The sequence below is a fragment of the Diadema setosum genome, chromosome 7 (genome assembly GCF_964275005.1).
Source record: "Diadema setosum chromosome 7, eeDiaSeto1, whole genome shotgun sequence".
NCBI lineage: Eukaryota > Metazoa > Echinodermata > Echinoidea > Diadematoida > Diadematidae > Diadema > Diadema setosum.
The window spans coordinates 39,131,155-39,149,617 of record NC_092691.1 but is presented as its reverse complement, the minus strand read 5'-3'; the positions used below and the strand labels follow the sequence as shown (position 1 = coordinate 39,149,617).

The window sequence follows — 18,463 nt, the reverse complement described above, 5'->3', positions numbered from 1 at the left end:
TAGCAAACATATATCATGTTAGTTGCTACCATGTTTGTTGCCATGACAGTGTGGATTGTTCCTTTTTTCTATAATATCATTCGTGCGTATACTTCATATTGTATCCGACGAACTGTTCTTATCAGATGAATGAAAGTCAAATTGACAACTTTAACCGCTTTGAATCATGTTTTCTTTTTCTTCTTTGATGGAAATAAATAAACTATTGGATTGAATTGAATTGAATTGAATTGAATTGAATTGAATTGAATTGAATTGAATTGAATTGAATTGAATTGAACTAAACATTGTAAAGCTCATTGTTCAGACCTTCGTGGTTTTACCTTAACAATACCCCTACATCCCTCTCCCTAGAATCAAGACTTTTGTTTTTAAGATCATTATCATTATCATTATCATTGTTACATTGTATTATCATTCTCGTTATTGTAATGATAAAGATTGATGGTTGTTATTATTATTTCCATCACTATAGCCTTTCGAGTCATTATTATAATCATTACTATCACTATCGTTGTCATGATTTCTTTTTCTTCATCTTGAGCAGGTTTTCGTCTGACAGTGTTGCCTGGGGAATCGACAGACAGTTTATGTGGGGATCAGGTTTACTTATCTCTCCCGTACTTGAACAGGTATCGTGACAAGCACAGTATTAGTGATGATTCATTTCACCCTTTTCACCAGACGCAACATCTTTAGTATGCATTCTCCTCACGTTCAGCAATTTAAGTCGAAATAATAATTGCGAATGAAACAAAGAGTCGAAAGATGCATATTAGGAGCAGACATGTTTTGAATCAGGAGAGCTCCCTGTGTAAGAGGCCGGAGTCTCAATATCTATATCGTAGTGTTCACAGTGTTCTGTATTTAACAAAATATTATCGATAGATAAATACATAAACAAATGAATAAATAAATACATAAATTTATAAATGAATAAACGCGTAAATAAATCTTGGATAAATTTCTGTTTGTTTCAATTTTTTTCTGTTGCAGACGCTAGGATTACAACAATTCAACATCTCCAAAACAATTTCGATGTAATGACATTTCAAAGCATGAACATCTTTTTCATTTGCTCATGTTGCTCCCACACTGTGGATCACTGTTCCATGTTATAAAATGGAATCTTCCACAGTGTTGAAGTTCAAAACTGTTCTCAAGACATTTCTGTTTAAACAGTTTTATGAATGAGTTCTGGTCTTGCAAACTGCAACATCTACGGTGCATACATTGAACAATACATTTTCTTTTTTTCCATTCACAACCCTCTCCCTTAACGCTTAAGGTGCATAGAGATACACTATACGATAGTGATATGCGCTATATAAGCAATGTGTTGTTATATTATTCAATCTTATGTTTTAACCAATGAAGCATGCACGTGAAATGTTATAATGTTTTAAACAACTAAGCACGTGTAATGTATGTAAATAGATGTGTGATTTGCTGATTTAGTTCAGCGCTAAGTTGTCCCTCGTCTTCATGATTTCTCCGTTGTTTCACATTGAATGGATGTAGAGAAACAATGCCCTAAATCTCTATTATGTCATGGCCTCCCGTAAAGAAGGTGGCCCGTTGCTAAACCTGGCATGCCTTAGGGGTTGCAAATACACAACAATAAGTCAAGTTCAATGTATTAGTGAATGCTAATGAAAAAGGTTTGAGAGTCAATCAAGTGCTTGGACGCATAAAGGGTTAGAATAGATCTTACAAATAAGACAGACTAAATGTATAAACTTTATCTTTCTATTCGTTGATGCATTTTATTTTTTTTTTTCAGGGCGCCATTTCTGTCAGAGCGTACTTCCCGCGGGCTCGTTGGTTTGATTATTACACCGTAAGTTGATCTTATTATGACTGGTATAATATAATTGCGCCTTTCGAGGAGGTGAGAACACTGGATATGTTTTCCCTTGTTGAACATTTCAAAGAAAGGTATGGATATTAGAATAAAACCAATTACAGTTTTAACATGATAGGAAAATATATCGTTTTCATTTCCCAATAATTTTGAGCAGCTATTCCTTATCTGAATATGAATTTTACTTTACCTTTTCTCGTCTTACATCACCGATGCCTTATTTCGTTTGTTTGTTTGCTTTTTGCTTCGTATTGTACATTTTACTAGGAAGTAAATGTCAAAGACATCAAAAATTGAATGTTCAAAGCGTTGAATAAAAAAAGAACAACAACGCAAAAGAGTAAACAGAACTTTGAAAATTAGTAGGCATATACACATAAACATTGCTTATTGATATCATTGGTATCCCAGAAATTTATATACAATTACTCTTTCATAAAATTCAAAGTTTAAAAGAAGGGCAGATTATGAAGGGGAAGATACAGACATTAGATAATTACCAAATAAAAAGATAGCGTTCATCAATGTGAAATATCACTTCACCGTGTGAGACTTATCACTTACACACTTACTTACTTACATAAGAGGAGTGGATGCAGTGTTCTGACAGTGTTTTGATGTCTTGCGTGGAAAATTTTAGCTTCTTCTCCATTCTGTTATAGGCCTACATACGTCGTGAACAGTTAATGAACAACAACAAGAAAACTTCCAAGAAATGTGTTCTTGTTTGAATTGATTCTGTTACAGGGAGGCGAGGTCTCTGAAACCAGTGTTGAATTGGGCAGTGGTGTCAATTTAGACGCTCCCCTGGATTACATCAATTTGCATGTCAGAGGTGGCTATATCATTCCAACTCAAGAACCAGCGAACTGTACCATGAACAGGTATAAGAGTGTAAAGAAGGGGTCATATAGATTTTAGTGTGCAGTGAAAGTAAACATGCGAAGTGAATGTTGTGAATATAGTGAATATCCATGATTGTGATCGTGTAAGAACACTTATTCCCACACACTTCTGTGCAAACGCATGACTACGCTTTATGTTTTGAACACATCTCACCTTTTCTACGTCAGTGCGTAGGAAATGAGGATATTCTTTCTATTCTTCCTCATGTTAGGGCAGCTTCACTAGTAAATCTCTGATTATTTGTCCAGTGTATTCTCCCCCCCCCCATAAAACTGTGTATTACTTGTATGTGTGTGTGCTCATTTATGCTATTCTTACTGTAAGTACATGTAATGAAACCTGCCTTAGCGGTTACCTGTCTATAACAGACATTATAAACGTCACTATAAACGGAAACACAATCTCTCCCTCCCCTGGGTAAAATAATAATGATAATAATAATAATAATGATAATACTACTACTACTACTACTACTACTACTACTACTAATAATAATAATAATAATAATAAAAATGTAAACGACCCTGTCTATAGCGGCCGCATATCTATGACAGCCACTTTTTGCTTGTTGGTAGCTGTAGTCAGGTTTGACTGTACTATTAAATCGGATAGTATTTTGTTGATACCTCGGATAAATTGAACATATCAAAAGAAAAACCCAGATAACAATCCATTCGAGCTTTGAAGCGGAGATTCACTACAATAACCGTAACTTTCAGCTATCTTAACGTCTTTACATCAACCCAGGAGATGACTTAATAGTATCTTTAGTGTTATATTTGTTTTACTTGCAGTAATAAGAAGGATTGTATATCTTATTGACGTATTACTTTGATGAACATGATAAATTTGTCCCAGCGACATCTGCAGCATTATTTTTGTTTTAAACATCTCAGGAGAAAGAAAAAGGATACTTTGAACAAAGTTATAACTTTTAAAATAATTTTATATAAATTGTTGAGCACATGTTTGTAGTGGTTAGTTTGATTTACAACTATTGACATTGCGTAGGTTATGCGTTTGTCCTTATATGGAGAAATGAATTCCAATTCAATTCATACAATTTTAGTTCAATCAATTAAATGTGATAATGTTCATTCATTTATATATCTACATTTCAAAATATAATAACATTAAAACAATTCAAAATGCAACTGCCTTGCTACCATTTATACATTTTGAATGGAGGGATCATGAAAAGCTCCCAGGAGTTGCGTTGGAACTTTAAACAATCATTACATTTCAACTGAGCAATATTCAGACAAATTTAGATGATAAAACAAAGATATAATGAAAAGAGAAGAAAAGAGGCTGAGGCGAGAAAATGCATACTTATGCACATAATTTCTGGTACATTTCATCATCTTTTTTTTTTTTATCATAAAGCCTTTTAAAATGATTTTAAGTCTTGCTCCTCTTGATTGCTAGGAGAAGGGTGTTCCACAGAATACATGGAATACGGCCATTGAAAAGAGGGAATATTCAGTTTTTGAAATCCGGTTTAATGGTGTGTAAATATTTTGAGCATTCCTAGTGTTGTAATTATGAATGCTACAATTCAGAATGAATTGATCGTAAAATGCTTTAAAAAGTATATTGTTAAAGAATGTAAGCATTTTACACTTTCAAAAGAAATAAATTATTCAACACGGATTTATTCTATTTACATTGCAATGTCAACATTTAGTTATATATTTCTGAATTCAGAAAAGGAAATAATTGTTATCCCAACTACATTTTCTCTTACACAGCTAAAATCCCCTTATTACCTTATATCGTCTGTTATATATTGGTGTTGTGTAGGGGTTTTTTTTTGTCCAGATAAAGAGAAAGTCCACTAAAATGTTTGACTGAATAGTGTTATGTTAAAATGTTCGAAACAAACGTGGTCTCCATAAATAAATTTTCATCAGAGGTACACTGCTGTTGGTTTTATAAATTCCTTCTTTTTCTTCTTCATCTTCCTCTTTCTCTTCAAAGTCGGAAAAATCCATTCGGACTGATCATTTCTCTGGACGAGTTCATGGAGGCATCAGGAGAACTCTTCTGGGATGATGGAGCGTCCATTGGTAGGAAACTCATTGGTTTGTTCCTTGTAATAATGATGATAAAAATGACAATGATGATAATAATAATAATAATGATAGCAATAATTGTAATAATAGTAATAATGGTAATGGTGATAATAATGATAATAATAATAATGACAATGATAATAATAATAATAATAATAATAAAAATAATAATAATAATAATAATAATAATAATAATAATAGTAATAATATCAGTAATAAAAAAATGATGATAATGATATTGATGACAATGATAATGATAGTAATAAGGTCTTGATTACCCAGGGTAGCCTCTTCAGACGAGTTTTGCCACTGCTCTACGAGAGGGCGCTACCATTATTATTCATATCCTAGCGTTGCCAGATACACATTTACACGGACGTGGTGGGTAAAACCAGGGAGGTGATTTACCTCCCTGGTAAAACATCTCGTACAAGGATGTGAGCACTGGGCGGGAATCGCATTCGGGCCCTCCGATTGGAGTCGGGATTGGAGTTGGGATTCGGGAGTCGTATCCACTATGCCACAGCGCCCCATGCATGATAGAAGCAGAATGTGGCCATGGATGACGATGATTTTCGCTCATACGACACACTTTAGAGAGACTTCACGAAATGGACATGATGGACTTGAATTGTCTCTGGAAGTGTCTCACTGATTTATTTGAGCGACTTGGGCCATTCTGAGATTTATGTAAATACTTTTATCTATTGTGATGATTTCATGAAATGGACACCTCGAGCATAAGGGATTTAAAGGGGATGGCTAATAACTGATCAGTGGGAATCAGTGGGAATGCTGGGGGATGATTATTCCAATCCTTGTGGGGTTTATTTAAGAGTACATTGTATATCTATTGTTGTGTGAAAAATATTTTTTTTTTAGAATGGTCTCATATTCAAGTAATGTGCAGTTTAATGTTTCCTGGTTAGCATGTACAATGACGGGGCGATCGTTAACAACTCACACAACAATAGATATATAATGTACTATTAAATGAATCCCACAAGGATTGGAACAACCATCCCAAGCATTCCCACTGATTCCCACTGATCAGTTACTAGCCATCCCCTTTAATGTGTCATGACGCTAAAAGGCTAAACGCACCGGTTGGATAGAACCCAGAATGTCAGTTCTAAGAGTCCCAGGATTATCCACTGTGCCACAAGGCAACCACTGTCACCGACATTGCTGCTGTACGTGATTGTGTGATTGACACATCTAGAGCTGCGATTATTTGACAGGCAATAGAATGATGAACAGGGAGCAGATATTAAGTTAATAAAGTGTTAGCAATGATAAATCATTGTTATCATCATCGCAATTAGTCGTTGAAGTATACTTGTCTTGTACCAGCAGCATAAAAATATTTCTTACCTACCATGACAATGTTCAATTTAATTCAATTCAATTCAATTCAATTCAATTCAATTCAATTCAATTCAATTCATTCATTCTTTTTTCCAACTAAACACAACACAGAATAAATCAGGAATTATATCACAAACGTATACATTCAACTTTGCAAAGGATATCTAATGATACAAATAAAATTATAAATATCGAAGGTTATGTTTCAGTTGAGAAAAAAAAAACCCAAAGAATTGAGAGGTCCACTAAAAACAAGCTTTTAGATTGTGAACCACTCAAATTAAAATCTAATGAAATGCTTATTTGCATATACTTATCACAAATATAAGACGGAACAAAACAGGAGACACACAGCAACAACATGACACGACTAGACAGAATGGATGGAAATAATTATGAAAGTAAAGAAGGAAAAAGAGAATGCCTACACACTGATCAAGGAAACGAAAGGGGGAATTGAAGAGGGAATTGAAGAGTTGCTTCAAACAGTTGGTGGCTGCACATAGCCGTGCAATGTTACAATGTAATCACTAACATAAGTCACGAATATCGTTTTTAGCAAGGTTAGCAAATTTACCTTCTTCATCTTCTTCTTTCTGTCTTTCTCAGATTCCATCGAAAATGGGGATTATTTCATGTTTTCCTATACGTTCTCAGAGGTATGTATCCCTAAACTGATCAGTGTGATTATGATAAAAGTGGCAAAAGTATTCATACAATGATAATTTCAATACTTTATTTTTCTTGAAATGATTGTCATAGTATGTGTACGTTATTGGATATCACTATACCTTTAGTCTAATCGTATGTCATAATTATTGTGATAGAGATAAGACTTTAATAATTATTGTTATACACTTCTTAAATCCTGTTTAGTGGCTGGTCTTCAGAGATTCATGTGACAATGCGACAGTGTTTATTGACATAATTGAGATATGATATATGATTATATGATATATGAATAATGTTGAAAACAAAATGTCAATAGAGAAAAGATGTTATATACCGATAATGTTGCAGCGCACTATACGACAGATTGTTGCATTTACATCTATAGCGTGTGTGCAGTGTCGTTGATATCTACCCCATAAAAATGTGTAATGTGTAAATGGAGTCTGCCGTGGTACACTTATCCCCCACTCTGAATATATGAATATCGTTGTATTATTATATATATTATGAAATGTGTAAATTATGGTGTATATATTATATCTTTCATATATATATATATATATATATGTGCGTGTGTGTGTGTGTGTGTGTGTGTGTGTATTTATGGTATTCTATATTTGAATTTCATTCAATATCAGGCTCTTTTTCACAATAAAATGAATTCGAGCAAGAATAAGCAGCTTTTCTTCTCACTTGTGCTGCTGAATCACATTCATACACATACGCACACATGCACACACACATATTTACATAATATATATATTTATATATATATATTTATATATATATATTATATATATTATATATCATCATAGACATTGCAATCGTTATCATTAATAATGTTTGTTTTTTGTACAACCCGCAGGGCGTACTTTCAGCCACCATGACGCAGAGACCAACGAGCACTGCGAGCCTGATGGACGGTCTTGTCATGGATAGCATCAATATATACGGACTGCTTCAGCCCCCAACTCGAGTCACTCTCAATGGTAGCCCCATTGACTCAGATTCATTTGAGTTTCAAGAAGACTCACTGGTAGGTCAACGTAAGGAAAACGATGGAAATGAAATGCGATATCAATTCAATCAATTTAAACTTTATTTCATTTTTCGAAAAGAACATAAACATTTCACATATCAGAAATATAGCGAAGTTTTCGTGAAAATTACCTATTATCTAGCGTTAACTGTACCTGATTAACTTTGCATATATACAAATTTTTATGTGTATATGTATATATGTATTATTTGTTTGTTTGTTTGTTTTTTCCTTCTCCGTAAAGCGTCATGACCGATTGGCAGCCAGCATCCCTACTTTGGGAAACCAAAGCTCCCAAATCAAGGAATATTCTTCTGTAGAACCAGAAGTAAAATAGCAAAGTAAAATTTATGAGTAAAATGGAATTGTGGAAAATTATGGAAAAATGGAATCATTATTTTTCCATGGCTGACTATATCGATGACTTTCTGACGGAGAACTGCATGCAAAGTCTCCATAAATGATAGACATAAAAAGAGTCATGCTTTTTAATGTGTGATGTCAGAGACGTGTGAGTTGTAACATGACTCTGAAGTCATTGCAATGGTGCAGAAACACGTGTTTCACTATTACTATGAAATATTTGATCGGGACAGAGGGATGTATAGATGGGGTGGGATGAGGAAATTGCATATAAATGCAGCTGTTCGGACTTTCTCAAAAGCAGACGACTGTTTTAACTCTTCATCCCTCTTAGAGAAAATGTGCTCACTCTGCCTTTGAAAGAAGGCATATCCAGCCTCAAACGGGTGTATATGTTCAGCTTGCAATGGAAGACATAATTACAAAATCAACAATCACCGTTGGTAGCAGTCAATGTAAAAATGGTATCTTCTTTTTCTAAGTTTGTTTGCTTTTTATGTCTGTTTGTTTGTTCTTGTTCTCGTAGTTTATTTCGGTTGACGTTATCATTTTTTTTTTTAGATTTTTTTTTTCTCCTCACTTTGACCTATCCATCTGAAGTTTTTCTGGACAACGAATAGCTGTGACTCCTGAAGCGATTTATTCTTTTTATAATAATGATAAACCATTTTTATAGAGCGCAAATTACATTTAAGTCTCTAAGCGCTTTTAGAAATGAGAAAAGACAGATTATACATGTGTAAGAATACACAATACAAAGTAGAAAATTACATATATATCAACTTAAAACACATTAAACAATTTACAGAACAATGGTTACTTTACAAACAAATGAGACTTCAATCTTGTCAATAAAGACTTGAACTGATCTAATGATGAACATTCTTTGATATCATTGGGGAGCTGATTCCAAAGTTGAGGTATTGAATATTGAAATGATCGTTGACCGTATGACTTAGTCGATACATTAACCGGTTTTAACAATTGTTTGGTGCTTGAGCGAAGTTGTCTGGAAGGTTGATATTCTTGGAGGAGCTGTTGCAAATAATGAGGAGCTAACTGATATTGACATTTTAGAGTAAAACAAACAAGAAAAACATAAGACAGTAAGACAACTCACATAATCCACCACACAGAACTCCTTACTTAACCTAACCTAAAGGTTTTAATATAGACGTCATGACGTGTTTCTTGTCTTAGATATTTACATCAAGGATAGGAATCTATGTAGTCTTTCCTTCCTGTTTCTCTTCTTCTTCTTTCCTTTGCGAGAACATACATATCATCCTATGCGTGATGCACCATTTTATTATTTTAAACATTAAAATTGTCGTTTGCTTTTATCACAAATTCAAACCCATGAACTTGCATTACTACAATGTATGGCCAATCACCCTCGGGAAGATGTGACATAGCGCCATCTCGTGGGCAGGTTACGGCTTTCCTGTTCATGATGACCCGGCCATTTTGATTGTTCATCCGTGCTGTTTACTTTTCCACTCATGTCTGATACACATTATCTATTACAGCATAATAAATTGTTATGACTTTTAACATACATTTCTTTTTCCTCCCTTACTCAGGCTCTTGTAGTGACGTCACTGGGGCAGCCAATGAACCAGGTGTTTACTATGTCTTTGATCATGGAATGAACACTTCCGTTTTGGTGACACAATAGTAGTGGTGTAAAGCATAATAAAGTAATAAACAGTAACCAACGTGAAATCAGCAATGTACTCTTTCCATACTTTGGTGAGTGTTCGACCGCAACGCCAAATAAATTATTACACGTTCTACACGTCATCCGTTTTTATTACTCTTATCAATGGATTTATGGTATTACAAGCTATATGCACTACTTTTATTTAGTGTCGTTTAAACTACTCATGAAAACGTTGTTTACAGTGGAAGTCATTCCTCATGTTAATGTTCTATCCTTGAGGGATCAAACACATACTTTAGCTTCAGGTAGAATTTGAATAGATTGAAACGTCGTCAAAGCTTTGTCCTCTTGAATTATGTTTTTTATGATACTGTTATTCTAAAGCTTCCATTATCAAAAAAAAAAATCAGATATTTAGTTTATGATATCATCGTAAATTATATTGTATTGTTGTAGTTTTGTGATAAAGCATAAACGTGTTCCACACCAATATCTGCCATAAAACTAGAAGAATTTGTCTTTTGGGTGGAACATAGTACACCATCTAAGCTGTCGAGTAGAAGCAAATGATTTATTTCGGAACAAATAGGCCCTATCTATTTTTGTTTGTTTTTTGATAGCCTCAGAGGTTGGGTACAGTCCCTTCTGACGTAATCTGACCTGTACGATTTGTCGCTGTAATTCGCCGGATTGCCACAAACTAAGAAGATTCAAATGACTATTGGGTTGATATCTCTAAAAGGTGACTTTGGTTCTATGTGAGGCGCTTTGGAGGACAAGGACTCTCACAGCACTGAATTGCTGATCTGGGTGCCTTGTAACTATTTGTGACTGTATAATATGGTAACAATCTCTTCGATATGACATACTCAATTGGGAAGCAGTGACGACTGTCATGTCACCTGAGGCCACAGAAATGGCGCCCTCATACTGGGCGAAAACGTTTACAATTTTCATATTCATACCATATATCATTTTTATCATATAGTTATCTTCACGGGATATAAGATAAAGAATTATTTGATAATGTAAATGATCGTGATTGATAACAATATGACAATTATCCATGATGATTGTGCGCTTCCCATAAACGTAACACTGTGTTAAATTGTTGCATGTGTATAAAGATACATATATTGTACTACTTATTAATAAAAGTTAACTATTACTCAACTACTCAACCATCTTTTCATTCAAATGTGACAAGAGATAGAAGAAATTGGAACGTAAAATTGTGAAAAAGAAAAGAAATACTCGTGAGACTTGTAAATTTTGACCCTTTTTCCCAATTGTCTCTCTGGAATTTATCTGCACGCTGCATTATTTGGTTTTTGATTGTTGAAATTCAGAGGAAAGAGATACAAGATGAGATTAAATCGTAGCAAATTCGCTAATATAACAATTGTAAATATTTGACATAATGAAGGTCTGTAAATATGATGTTTGGACTGAATAAAATCGCCTCGAAAATGAAAAAAAAAAGAATGCCATTTCATTTTGTGAGACTATACAGAACCTTTATAGGACTCATACAACGACGTATTTTTAGGAAAGAGTATGACATATTTGGTCATATCAATCCAAGTTTAAAGCGAATGTAATATTAACCATACACTTCAACACACCAAGACATTAGTTTTCAGTGCATGAAGGGTTTGGTCCTTATTCCTTAACATTAATTCCTACAGAGACATGAACTGGAAAATGATCCAAAAACAAAGTAAAAACGAAGCGATCCTAATAAAAGATGGGTCTCATCTTTTTTAGTATCGCTTTATTTTCAATATCTCATCTATTTCAAAGCCAAATTTTATCAAATAAACCTGGAATTCCTGTTGAAATTATATGCTCCTCCATATTTCATGAGGATTTCTCATTATTTCAAAAAGTTAAAAAAAAATGGAAACCAAAACCGTATCATCCCATTAAATAATAGGCCTACCTATTTTCATTCATTAATCTCTCTTGTGTGTGTGTGTGTGTGTGTGTGTGTGTGTAGGGGGTTACGGTCTGGCGAGTGTCAGCACAAAGCGAAAAAATGTCATTTGCTTATTTGTTTCTAGTAAATCATTATGAAACATGAAATATAAAAAAAAAACACACATTTCGAGCAAAGTGATGGCATTCATCTTTAATAAGGAATGCATCATCATTATCCTATCTAGCCACTACATTTATCATGGCACTGTCTCCTATTTTTTTTTTATTTCTTTCTAAAGTTTCCTTCATCATCATTGCCATGGCGAAATGATAGATCCCATTAGAAACTATACACTCTTTGAATATGAAATCGAACACTCTTTTGTTAGGACTGATGAACCCATAATCACATGAAATATATATGAAATATCATTTTAAGCTAAATCTTGGGAAGATATTATTATGAGCAATATTTGATTCTTCAGCTACTTTACAGCTCCAACGATAGGCGTCCTTGCGTACAAGTTTTATTACCTTTTCTTCAATCCTACTTTGTGAGATGATGATTTGATGTGACGATTTGCAGTACACTATGCTTTTTTTCTGCTAACTTTGTAAGAAAAGACAACGAATGATAGATTTCTACAAAGCGTGAGTGTTGAATAGATAGCAGGAAAAACAATTAAGTCATAGGGAGTGATATGTATAGATTTACGTGAGGGAGTGCCTGTCCTGTGAAGTGATTCATTCCGTAGAGTTTCGCATGGAACTCAAATTTATTTTCGTTTTCATTAAATGATATTTGTATCTAGTATGATGTATAGGAGTGTACCGCTAACCAAATGACCCGGAAATTGGCAAGTTTGAGTAATCGTGCCAATATCGCCGGACTTTAAACTCACCCTCGAACTAGTTTGTGTTTCCGCCTCAGCATTAAGGGGTAGGTAAATATTAGCTGACAAACATGTTAACTGTATTCACATAAACAGACAAATCAAATTTGAGAGACTGGGCGTATTCTCAAAGAGCAAAGACCAATTACTCCACATTGTACACTATCGCAATATGAGATTTAAAAAAAAAAGAGATTTATTGAAATTCTTTCCTGCTATTTTCATTTCCTGAACATGTTGAAGGCTAACTATCCTTTATTTACACAATTTGTATCGGTACTCCGGTAGGATAGGATAATTTTAAGAGGAAACCAGGTCGAGGGAAATCCCGTGTACAACTCGCATATAATCTTGAACATAGGGCATTTTATGTATATATGTATATATATATATATATATATATATATATATATATATATATATATATATATATATATATATATAAACGAGAGTAAAGAGGCGGTAGACGTTGCTTAATCCTCACAAGTGAGTTTACTCAAGCTTTCGGGCTTCCTGCCCTTTGTCAAGACTGGGGACAAGATACAAAACATGGATATCATATACACAAATAGAAAATAATAATGATGATCAAAACAATAGCGGAACTGATAACTACAGTGAAGGAGGCAGAGACGGCAGGGAATAATTACACAGGTGGGGGTGGGGGTGAATATATGCATCAATCTTGCATAAAATAACATGCAGATTATATTCAATCACAAACAAGCATACAAAATATAAACATTTACAAATACAGTGTACGTATGACTTAACATCTGCACACACACATAATGGGTACGGATGTGTGCGCACAATCACACATGTGAAATTCCTCTCGCATGTCAAAGCAGGCAACCATAATATAAACAATAACGGCAATTAATGAAATCATAATAGTAATTAAATCAAGGGGTGAGTATATGTATGAATAAAGCGGAACATACATATACTCATACATATATGATAACACATATTACACATATAATAAAAACTTGCTAATCTATCCTATGTAGTACAGGAAAACTCTAGCATTAATACTGTGAATTAATGACAAAATTAATACACTTCCCAAATCAATTTTTCTTCTTCCCTAATTTGCTGGAAACATTGTTGCATACATACAATCTTGGTATACTTGTCACATACACATTGCCAAATTTAACGCTAATATCGTATTAGTTTCCTCAAGTTGTAAAACTGCAAAGAAATTTCCAAAATCATAGTATTAATGCCTTAACTTCACATGAAAAAAAAAAGTTTAATGACTGACATTTCTACTTTTTGCAATGCTTGATTTCCTGTTGTGTTTTGTTGTTATCATTTATACGAGGGAAATGAACTTGTATTGAATTCATTTGAAAATGGGAATTTTTCATTTTTGTTCTGTATAGGCTACCCGTCAAACATGGCATTGCGTGTACTCATAGCATATTTTGCTCAAATGATTTTTCAAGGAGGTTTTCAAAGATATGGGATATGTGTTCATTATACAAAAAGCGAATAATGAATCATTTTAATGGTCAATGATTCTCCTGTTTTAGATATTCGTAATCTACCTACCAATTGCCTTAGTTCTTCTCCCCCTCTTTCTGGTCTAGCGCCCTCTTTGATTGCCAGCCTGCATCAAAAGAAATTGTAATCTAGCATAGTCATAGTCGGCAAACGGTATCAACCAGGCATATTATGGCATACACTACAGAAGAGGAAGAAGAAAGTGATTGCCATTTTATTTAAACCTTCCCATCTTATCGTTTTTGTGTGCATCTTATTTTGGTATATTAAATTTGTTATTTCAGGAACAGAAGCATCCCAGTTAAACATTTCACCTTTAGATCTGTGTCTTATATCATAGAGGATAGCAGCACATACATTATCAAATTTCACATTAGTGCATTAGAGTACTTCAACTTTGTTTACACTCATTTCGTCATATAGTTCATCTAGAATATTTCAATAATATGCTTCACGACAGACTTATTCTTATTTCGTTCTATTTTACTTTATTCATTAAACCGAAGAAATGGAGCATAAGCATCAAGAAATAGGCACTTAGCTTCCTCTCCATGTTTTTTTTTTTTTTTTTTTTTTTTTGTAGACACGAAGTAGGCTACTTGTCTATATCAATGTTAAAGATTATGCTAAGGGGTTCTGTGCTGTGGATAATTTCCGTGAAATTCCTTCTCTTCTTCTTGGTTTAACTTTGTAAACTCTTGTCAATGCTAGGAATGAGACTGTTCAACTGCTGTCTGGATTCATGTGAGTATTTTATGATTATTATTATCATTTTTGCACCGACATCAAATGTCACAGAAGTATAATGCCTCCCTAAGTCGTTCATTGTCTGCCATCACAAATTGATTCCCAGCTCTCCAAAATGACAAATAATTAAGAAGATCCTCGATATAACTCGTGGAATTTCAAGACTGCCTCACGTCAAAACTAAAGGATAGCTCATCTGAGTGATATAAAGCCCTTCTGAAGTGAATTCCTGCCAAGAGTGAAGTATGGAGAGCCTAGGCAATGAGAAACAGAAACGGGTCATTTGAATCATTAGAGGTATGCTACTCCGTGCATGCAATACTTCTAGGATTTCGTGCACTGTGGTTAATTAGAAGAAAAACTACTCCCACCCTCCCGAACTTCACAAGCTAAGTCCAAATTGTTACAGTCTTTTAAGGCCCATAGGGAACGGGTTTTAGGTTAATGAATGATTTTTAAGTTGATGTGATTAATAGTGGCCTTCAAGGGTTGAGGAGACTTGATAATATTCAAGGTAATTTCATATCTATGTCTTGACTTTATAAGTTCAATTTCAGAATCTTTTATCATCCTAAACACTTAGAAAAAGATAAGTTTTCGTGAACTTATATAAAAGGAATGGATAGTAAAGAAGACCATTAAGAGATCAAGTATACCCATTACCCTTGATTAATATCTCACGCGGTGTGCTCAATAACCTTTAGTCCCTCTGCAAACGTGTACCTTGAAAATGAAGCCATGTGACGATATTGTATCATCTGTATCATTGATATATCATTTCATCATGCAGTTTACATTTCAGCTCTTGTTTGGACGACCAAAAGTCAGGTGACATACAATCTACATTAGATCTAGCTTGAACAATGGGGACGTGGTGCACTTCTATCATGAAGTTATTGTCATTCGGGGATCGTAACCCTCTTGTCACCTGAATCAATGATAAGTTGATAAATTTGATTCCCAGAGGGACAGATATCATTCAATAAAACAATGTGATCTGAGCGATATGATGAAGGGGTTACCCCCACGATTACTCAAACAATGATTACAAAGAAATGTGAACACAAAAGATGGTTTCAATAAGCAACCATGTTGGTGTTTATCCTTAGATAATAATAAATGATAATCTGATGATATTTTATTTGACCGGCATCACAAAACCAACAAACAGTCGCCCTACATTAATCATTAGTTCAGGGCAGATTCTGAAAGAACAGACTTTAAGCTTTAAAATGATGTATAACTCAATTCAAAATTAATGGACTCTCCTACCCTTTGGAAAGGAAGCACAGACTGTGGAGAGTATGAACTGAGAAAAAAAGGCTCTGACGTACAGGGTTTATAATGATTCAAGCGCTTACTCTTTACCGAGTTGGTGTTGTGCTAGCTGTGCGATGAATGGGACAAAACAGAATGTAAACCACCGTAGCAACAACAATAAAGGGGTAATCAGATTAAGCTGAAACTACAAAGAAGGGGTTGTAGAAAAACTGTTGAAAACACATTTTCCCATTCATTCTGCGATCCCACACTTAAGCATAAGGTAGAAGTAGATTTCAGAAAAAATGAAAAACCCAAGATTGGCAATAGTTGACCCAATTCACCATTTTTCAGACCTCACATCTAATGTCAAGGGGTGCGAGTTTTTGTTGGTTTTGTGATGCATGGTCACCTATACCGAATTCCATTTGATATCACCTTCTTTTTGAAATGAAACAAATACAAACAATGATATCTTCTAGATGCACACACATACACACCAAAGGGCACATACACACACACATACACACACACACACACACACACACACACACACGCACGCACGCACACCACTTATATTATACATATTGGTATATTTGTACTTACATAATTATACAATCATTGTTTATGAAAAGACTCAACCTTGAGCGTATGTCTTCGTTTAATAATGTCAATATCACACTGTGGTCGCTGATGAAAAAAATACAAAGTATTCATGGAAATGTTATCCTTTAAAAACACTGATGGCATGGATCGAGAAGGTATTCATGTAAATCTAGAATCACGTAACAGACAGAGTGATATGAAACATGGCTGCGGTCTTCTTCAAAGACTTTATAGGGTTAGGCTTGTGATAGGGTTTTAGGTTTAGTGTAATGTGAGGATTGGATAGGATTAGGATTAGGATTAGGATTAGGGTTATGTTTGTGGGTAGGTTTTATGTTTGGCTTCGCGTACAGATATTTCATGGAAGCAATATTTGTCGCAGGAGCAAATATCATAGAACCAACAGACAGACTAATAAAAAAGTGATAAGGGAAATTAAGGCAGGTAGTTTCCTTGGCCAATTCATTACAGTGCGATTGCATCTTGTCACCGCCGCTGACGCCTGCTAAACTTGCCGAATATCAATTTTCTGATGATTATGTATATCAACATTTGGGGACTCTCTACTTTTGAAGGACATCTCATACGTCTCATAAAACATCTGCAAATGTCTCAACATTTGTGTACATAGAAAAGACAGAGTTAATGATATCATCTTATCATATCAGAGTTAATGATATCATTGATATGCACTGTTTTTTATTATCAGAATTGATGCTACAATTTAACGGGCTAAGGTACTGGCCTATCATTATTGCTACATAACAAACAGGCTACGAGTTAGAAGAAAACAGAAAAGCCCTAGAGAATGACCATTATTATGAAGAGTGGTATAAGATTCAAAGACCAGACTGGCATAAAAAAAAAAAAAAAAAATCGAGAAGTTTAAGATCACGCAGTTTTTCCAGTATGCTCTAGCCTAGGAGAGAATAAATTGATGAACTATCGACATAATCTATTTACATATAGATTCATTAATTTTTGTGCTAAGGCATTCGGGATTTGTGAATTGATGACATCGGTACCTCATAATGATTTTTGTGGAAAGATGTAAGATCTACCATTCTACTCTTCTGATTTCACTCTACTATCAACTTGGACACGGTAACTAGAATAACTATATTGCAATTCATTGGTTCGGAGTGTGGTGGGAACTTCTCAAGAGCGCCATCTACAGCATCTCTGAAGACATCTTTTTTTTTTAAAGCTTGGTTTACTTCCCCTATTATTTCTTATTTCTTGCTCCACTCCCTCGTTTCTCTCTCCCTCTCTCATTCCTCTTTTTCTCTTTCCATACCTTAACCTTCATCTCTCTCATGAACATGCTTAATATATTCAGTGAACATTGTGTGAGTGCGTGTATGTGTGCGTGCATGGCAGTCTGTGTATGATGGTTTATGTGCGTGTATTAATGTGCGATTAAAGAAACACGTATAGCTCGTATCATTTCCTTATAGGAGAAAAACAAAAATTATTAGTCAGCAAACAGTTTAACAGGAGGACATTTTTAATATCCTGAATTCTATGTTGACTTTAAGGCTACGATCGGCAAGTAAAGTCGCAGAAGCTTTGACG

The 18,463-nt window shown here is 34.4% G+C and overlaps 1 protein-coding gene across 1 annotated transcript in view; it reads left to right on the top strand.

The window, feature by feature from the left end:
• Window positions 1-9,939, top strand: part of LOC140231230 (maltase-glucoamylase-like) — a 69,336-nt gene extending 59,397 nt beyond the window's left edge. Inside the window, exons 39-45 of the mRNA XM_072311376.1 lie at window positions 548-632; window positions 1,784-1,840; window positions 2,612-2,748; window positions 4,751-4,839; window positions 6,823-6,872; window positions 7,751-7,921; window positions 9,871-9,939. Coding sequence (XP_072167477.1) covers window positions 548-632; window positions 1,784-1,840; window positions 2,612-2,748; window positions 4,751-4,839; window positions 6,823-6,872; window positions 7,751-7,921; window positions 9,871-9,939 — 658 coding nt within the window. The remainder of the gene's footprint in view (window positions 1-547; window positions 633-1,783; window positions 1,841-2,611; window positions 2,749-4,750; window positions 4,840-6,822; window positions 6,873-7,750; window positions 7,922-9,870) is intronic.
• The last annotated feature ends 8,524 nt before the right edge of the window (window positions 9,940-18,463 follow it).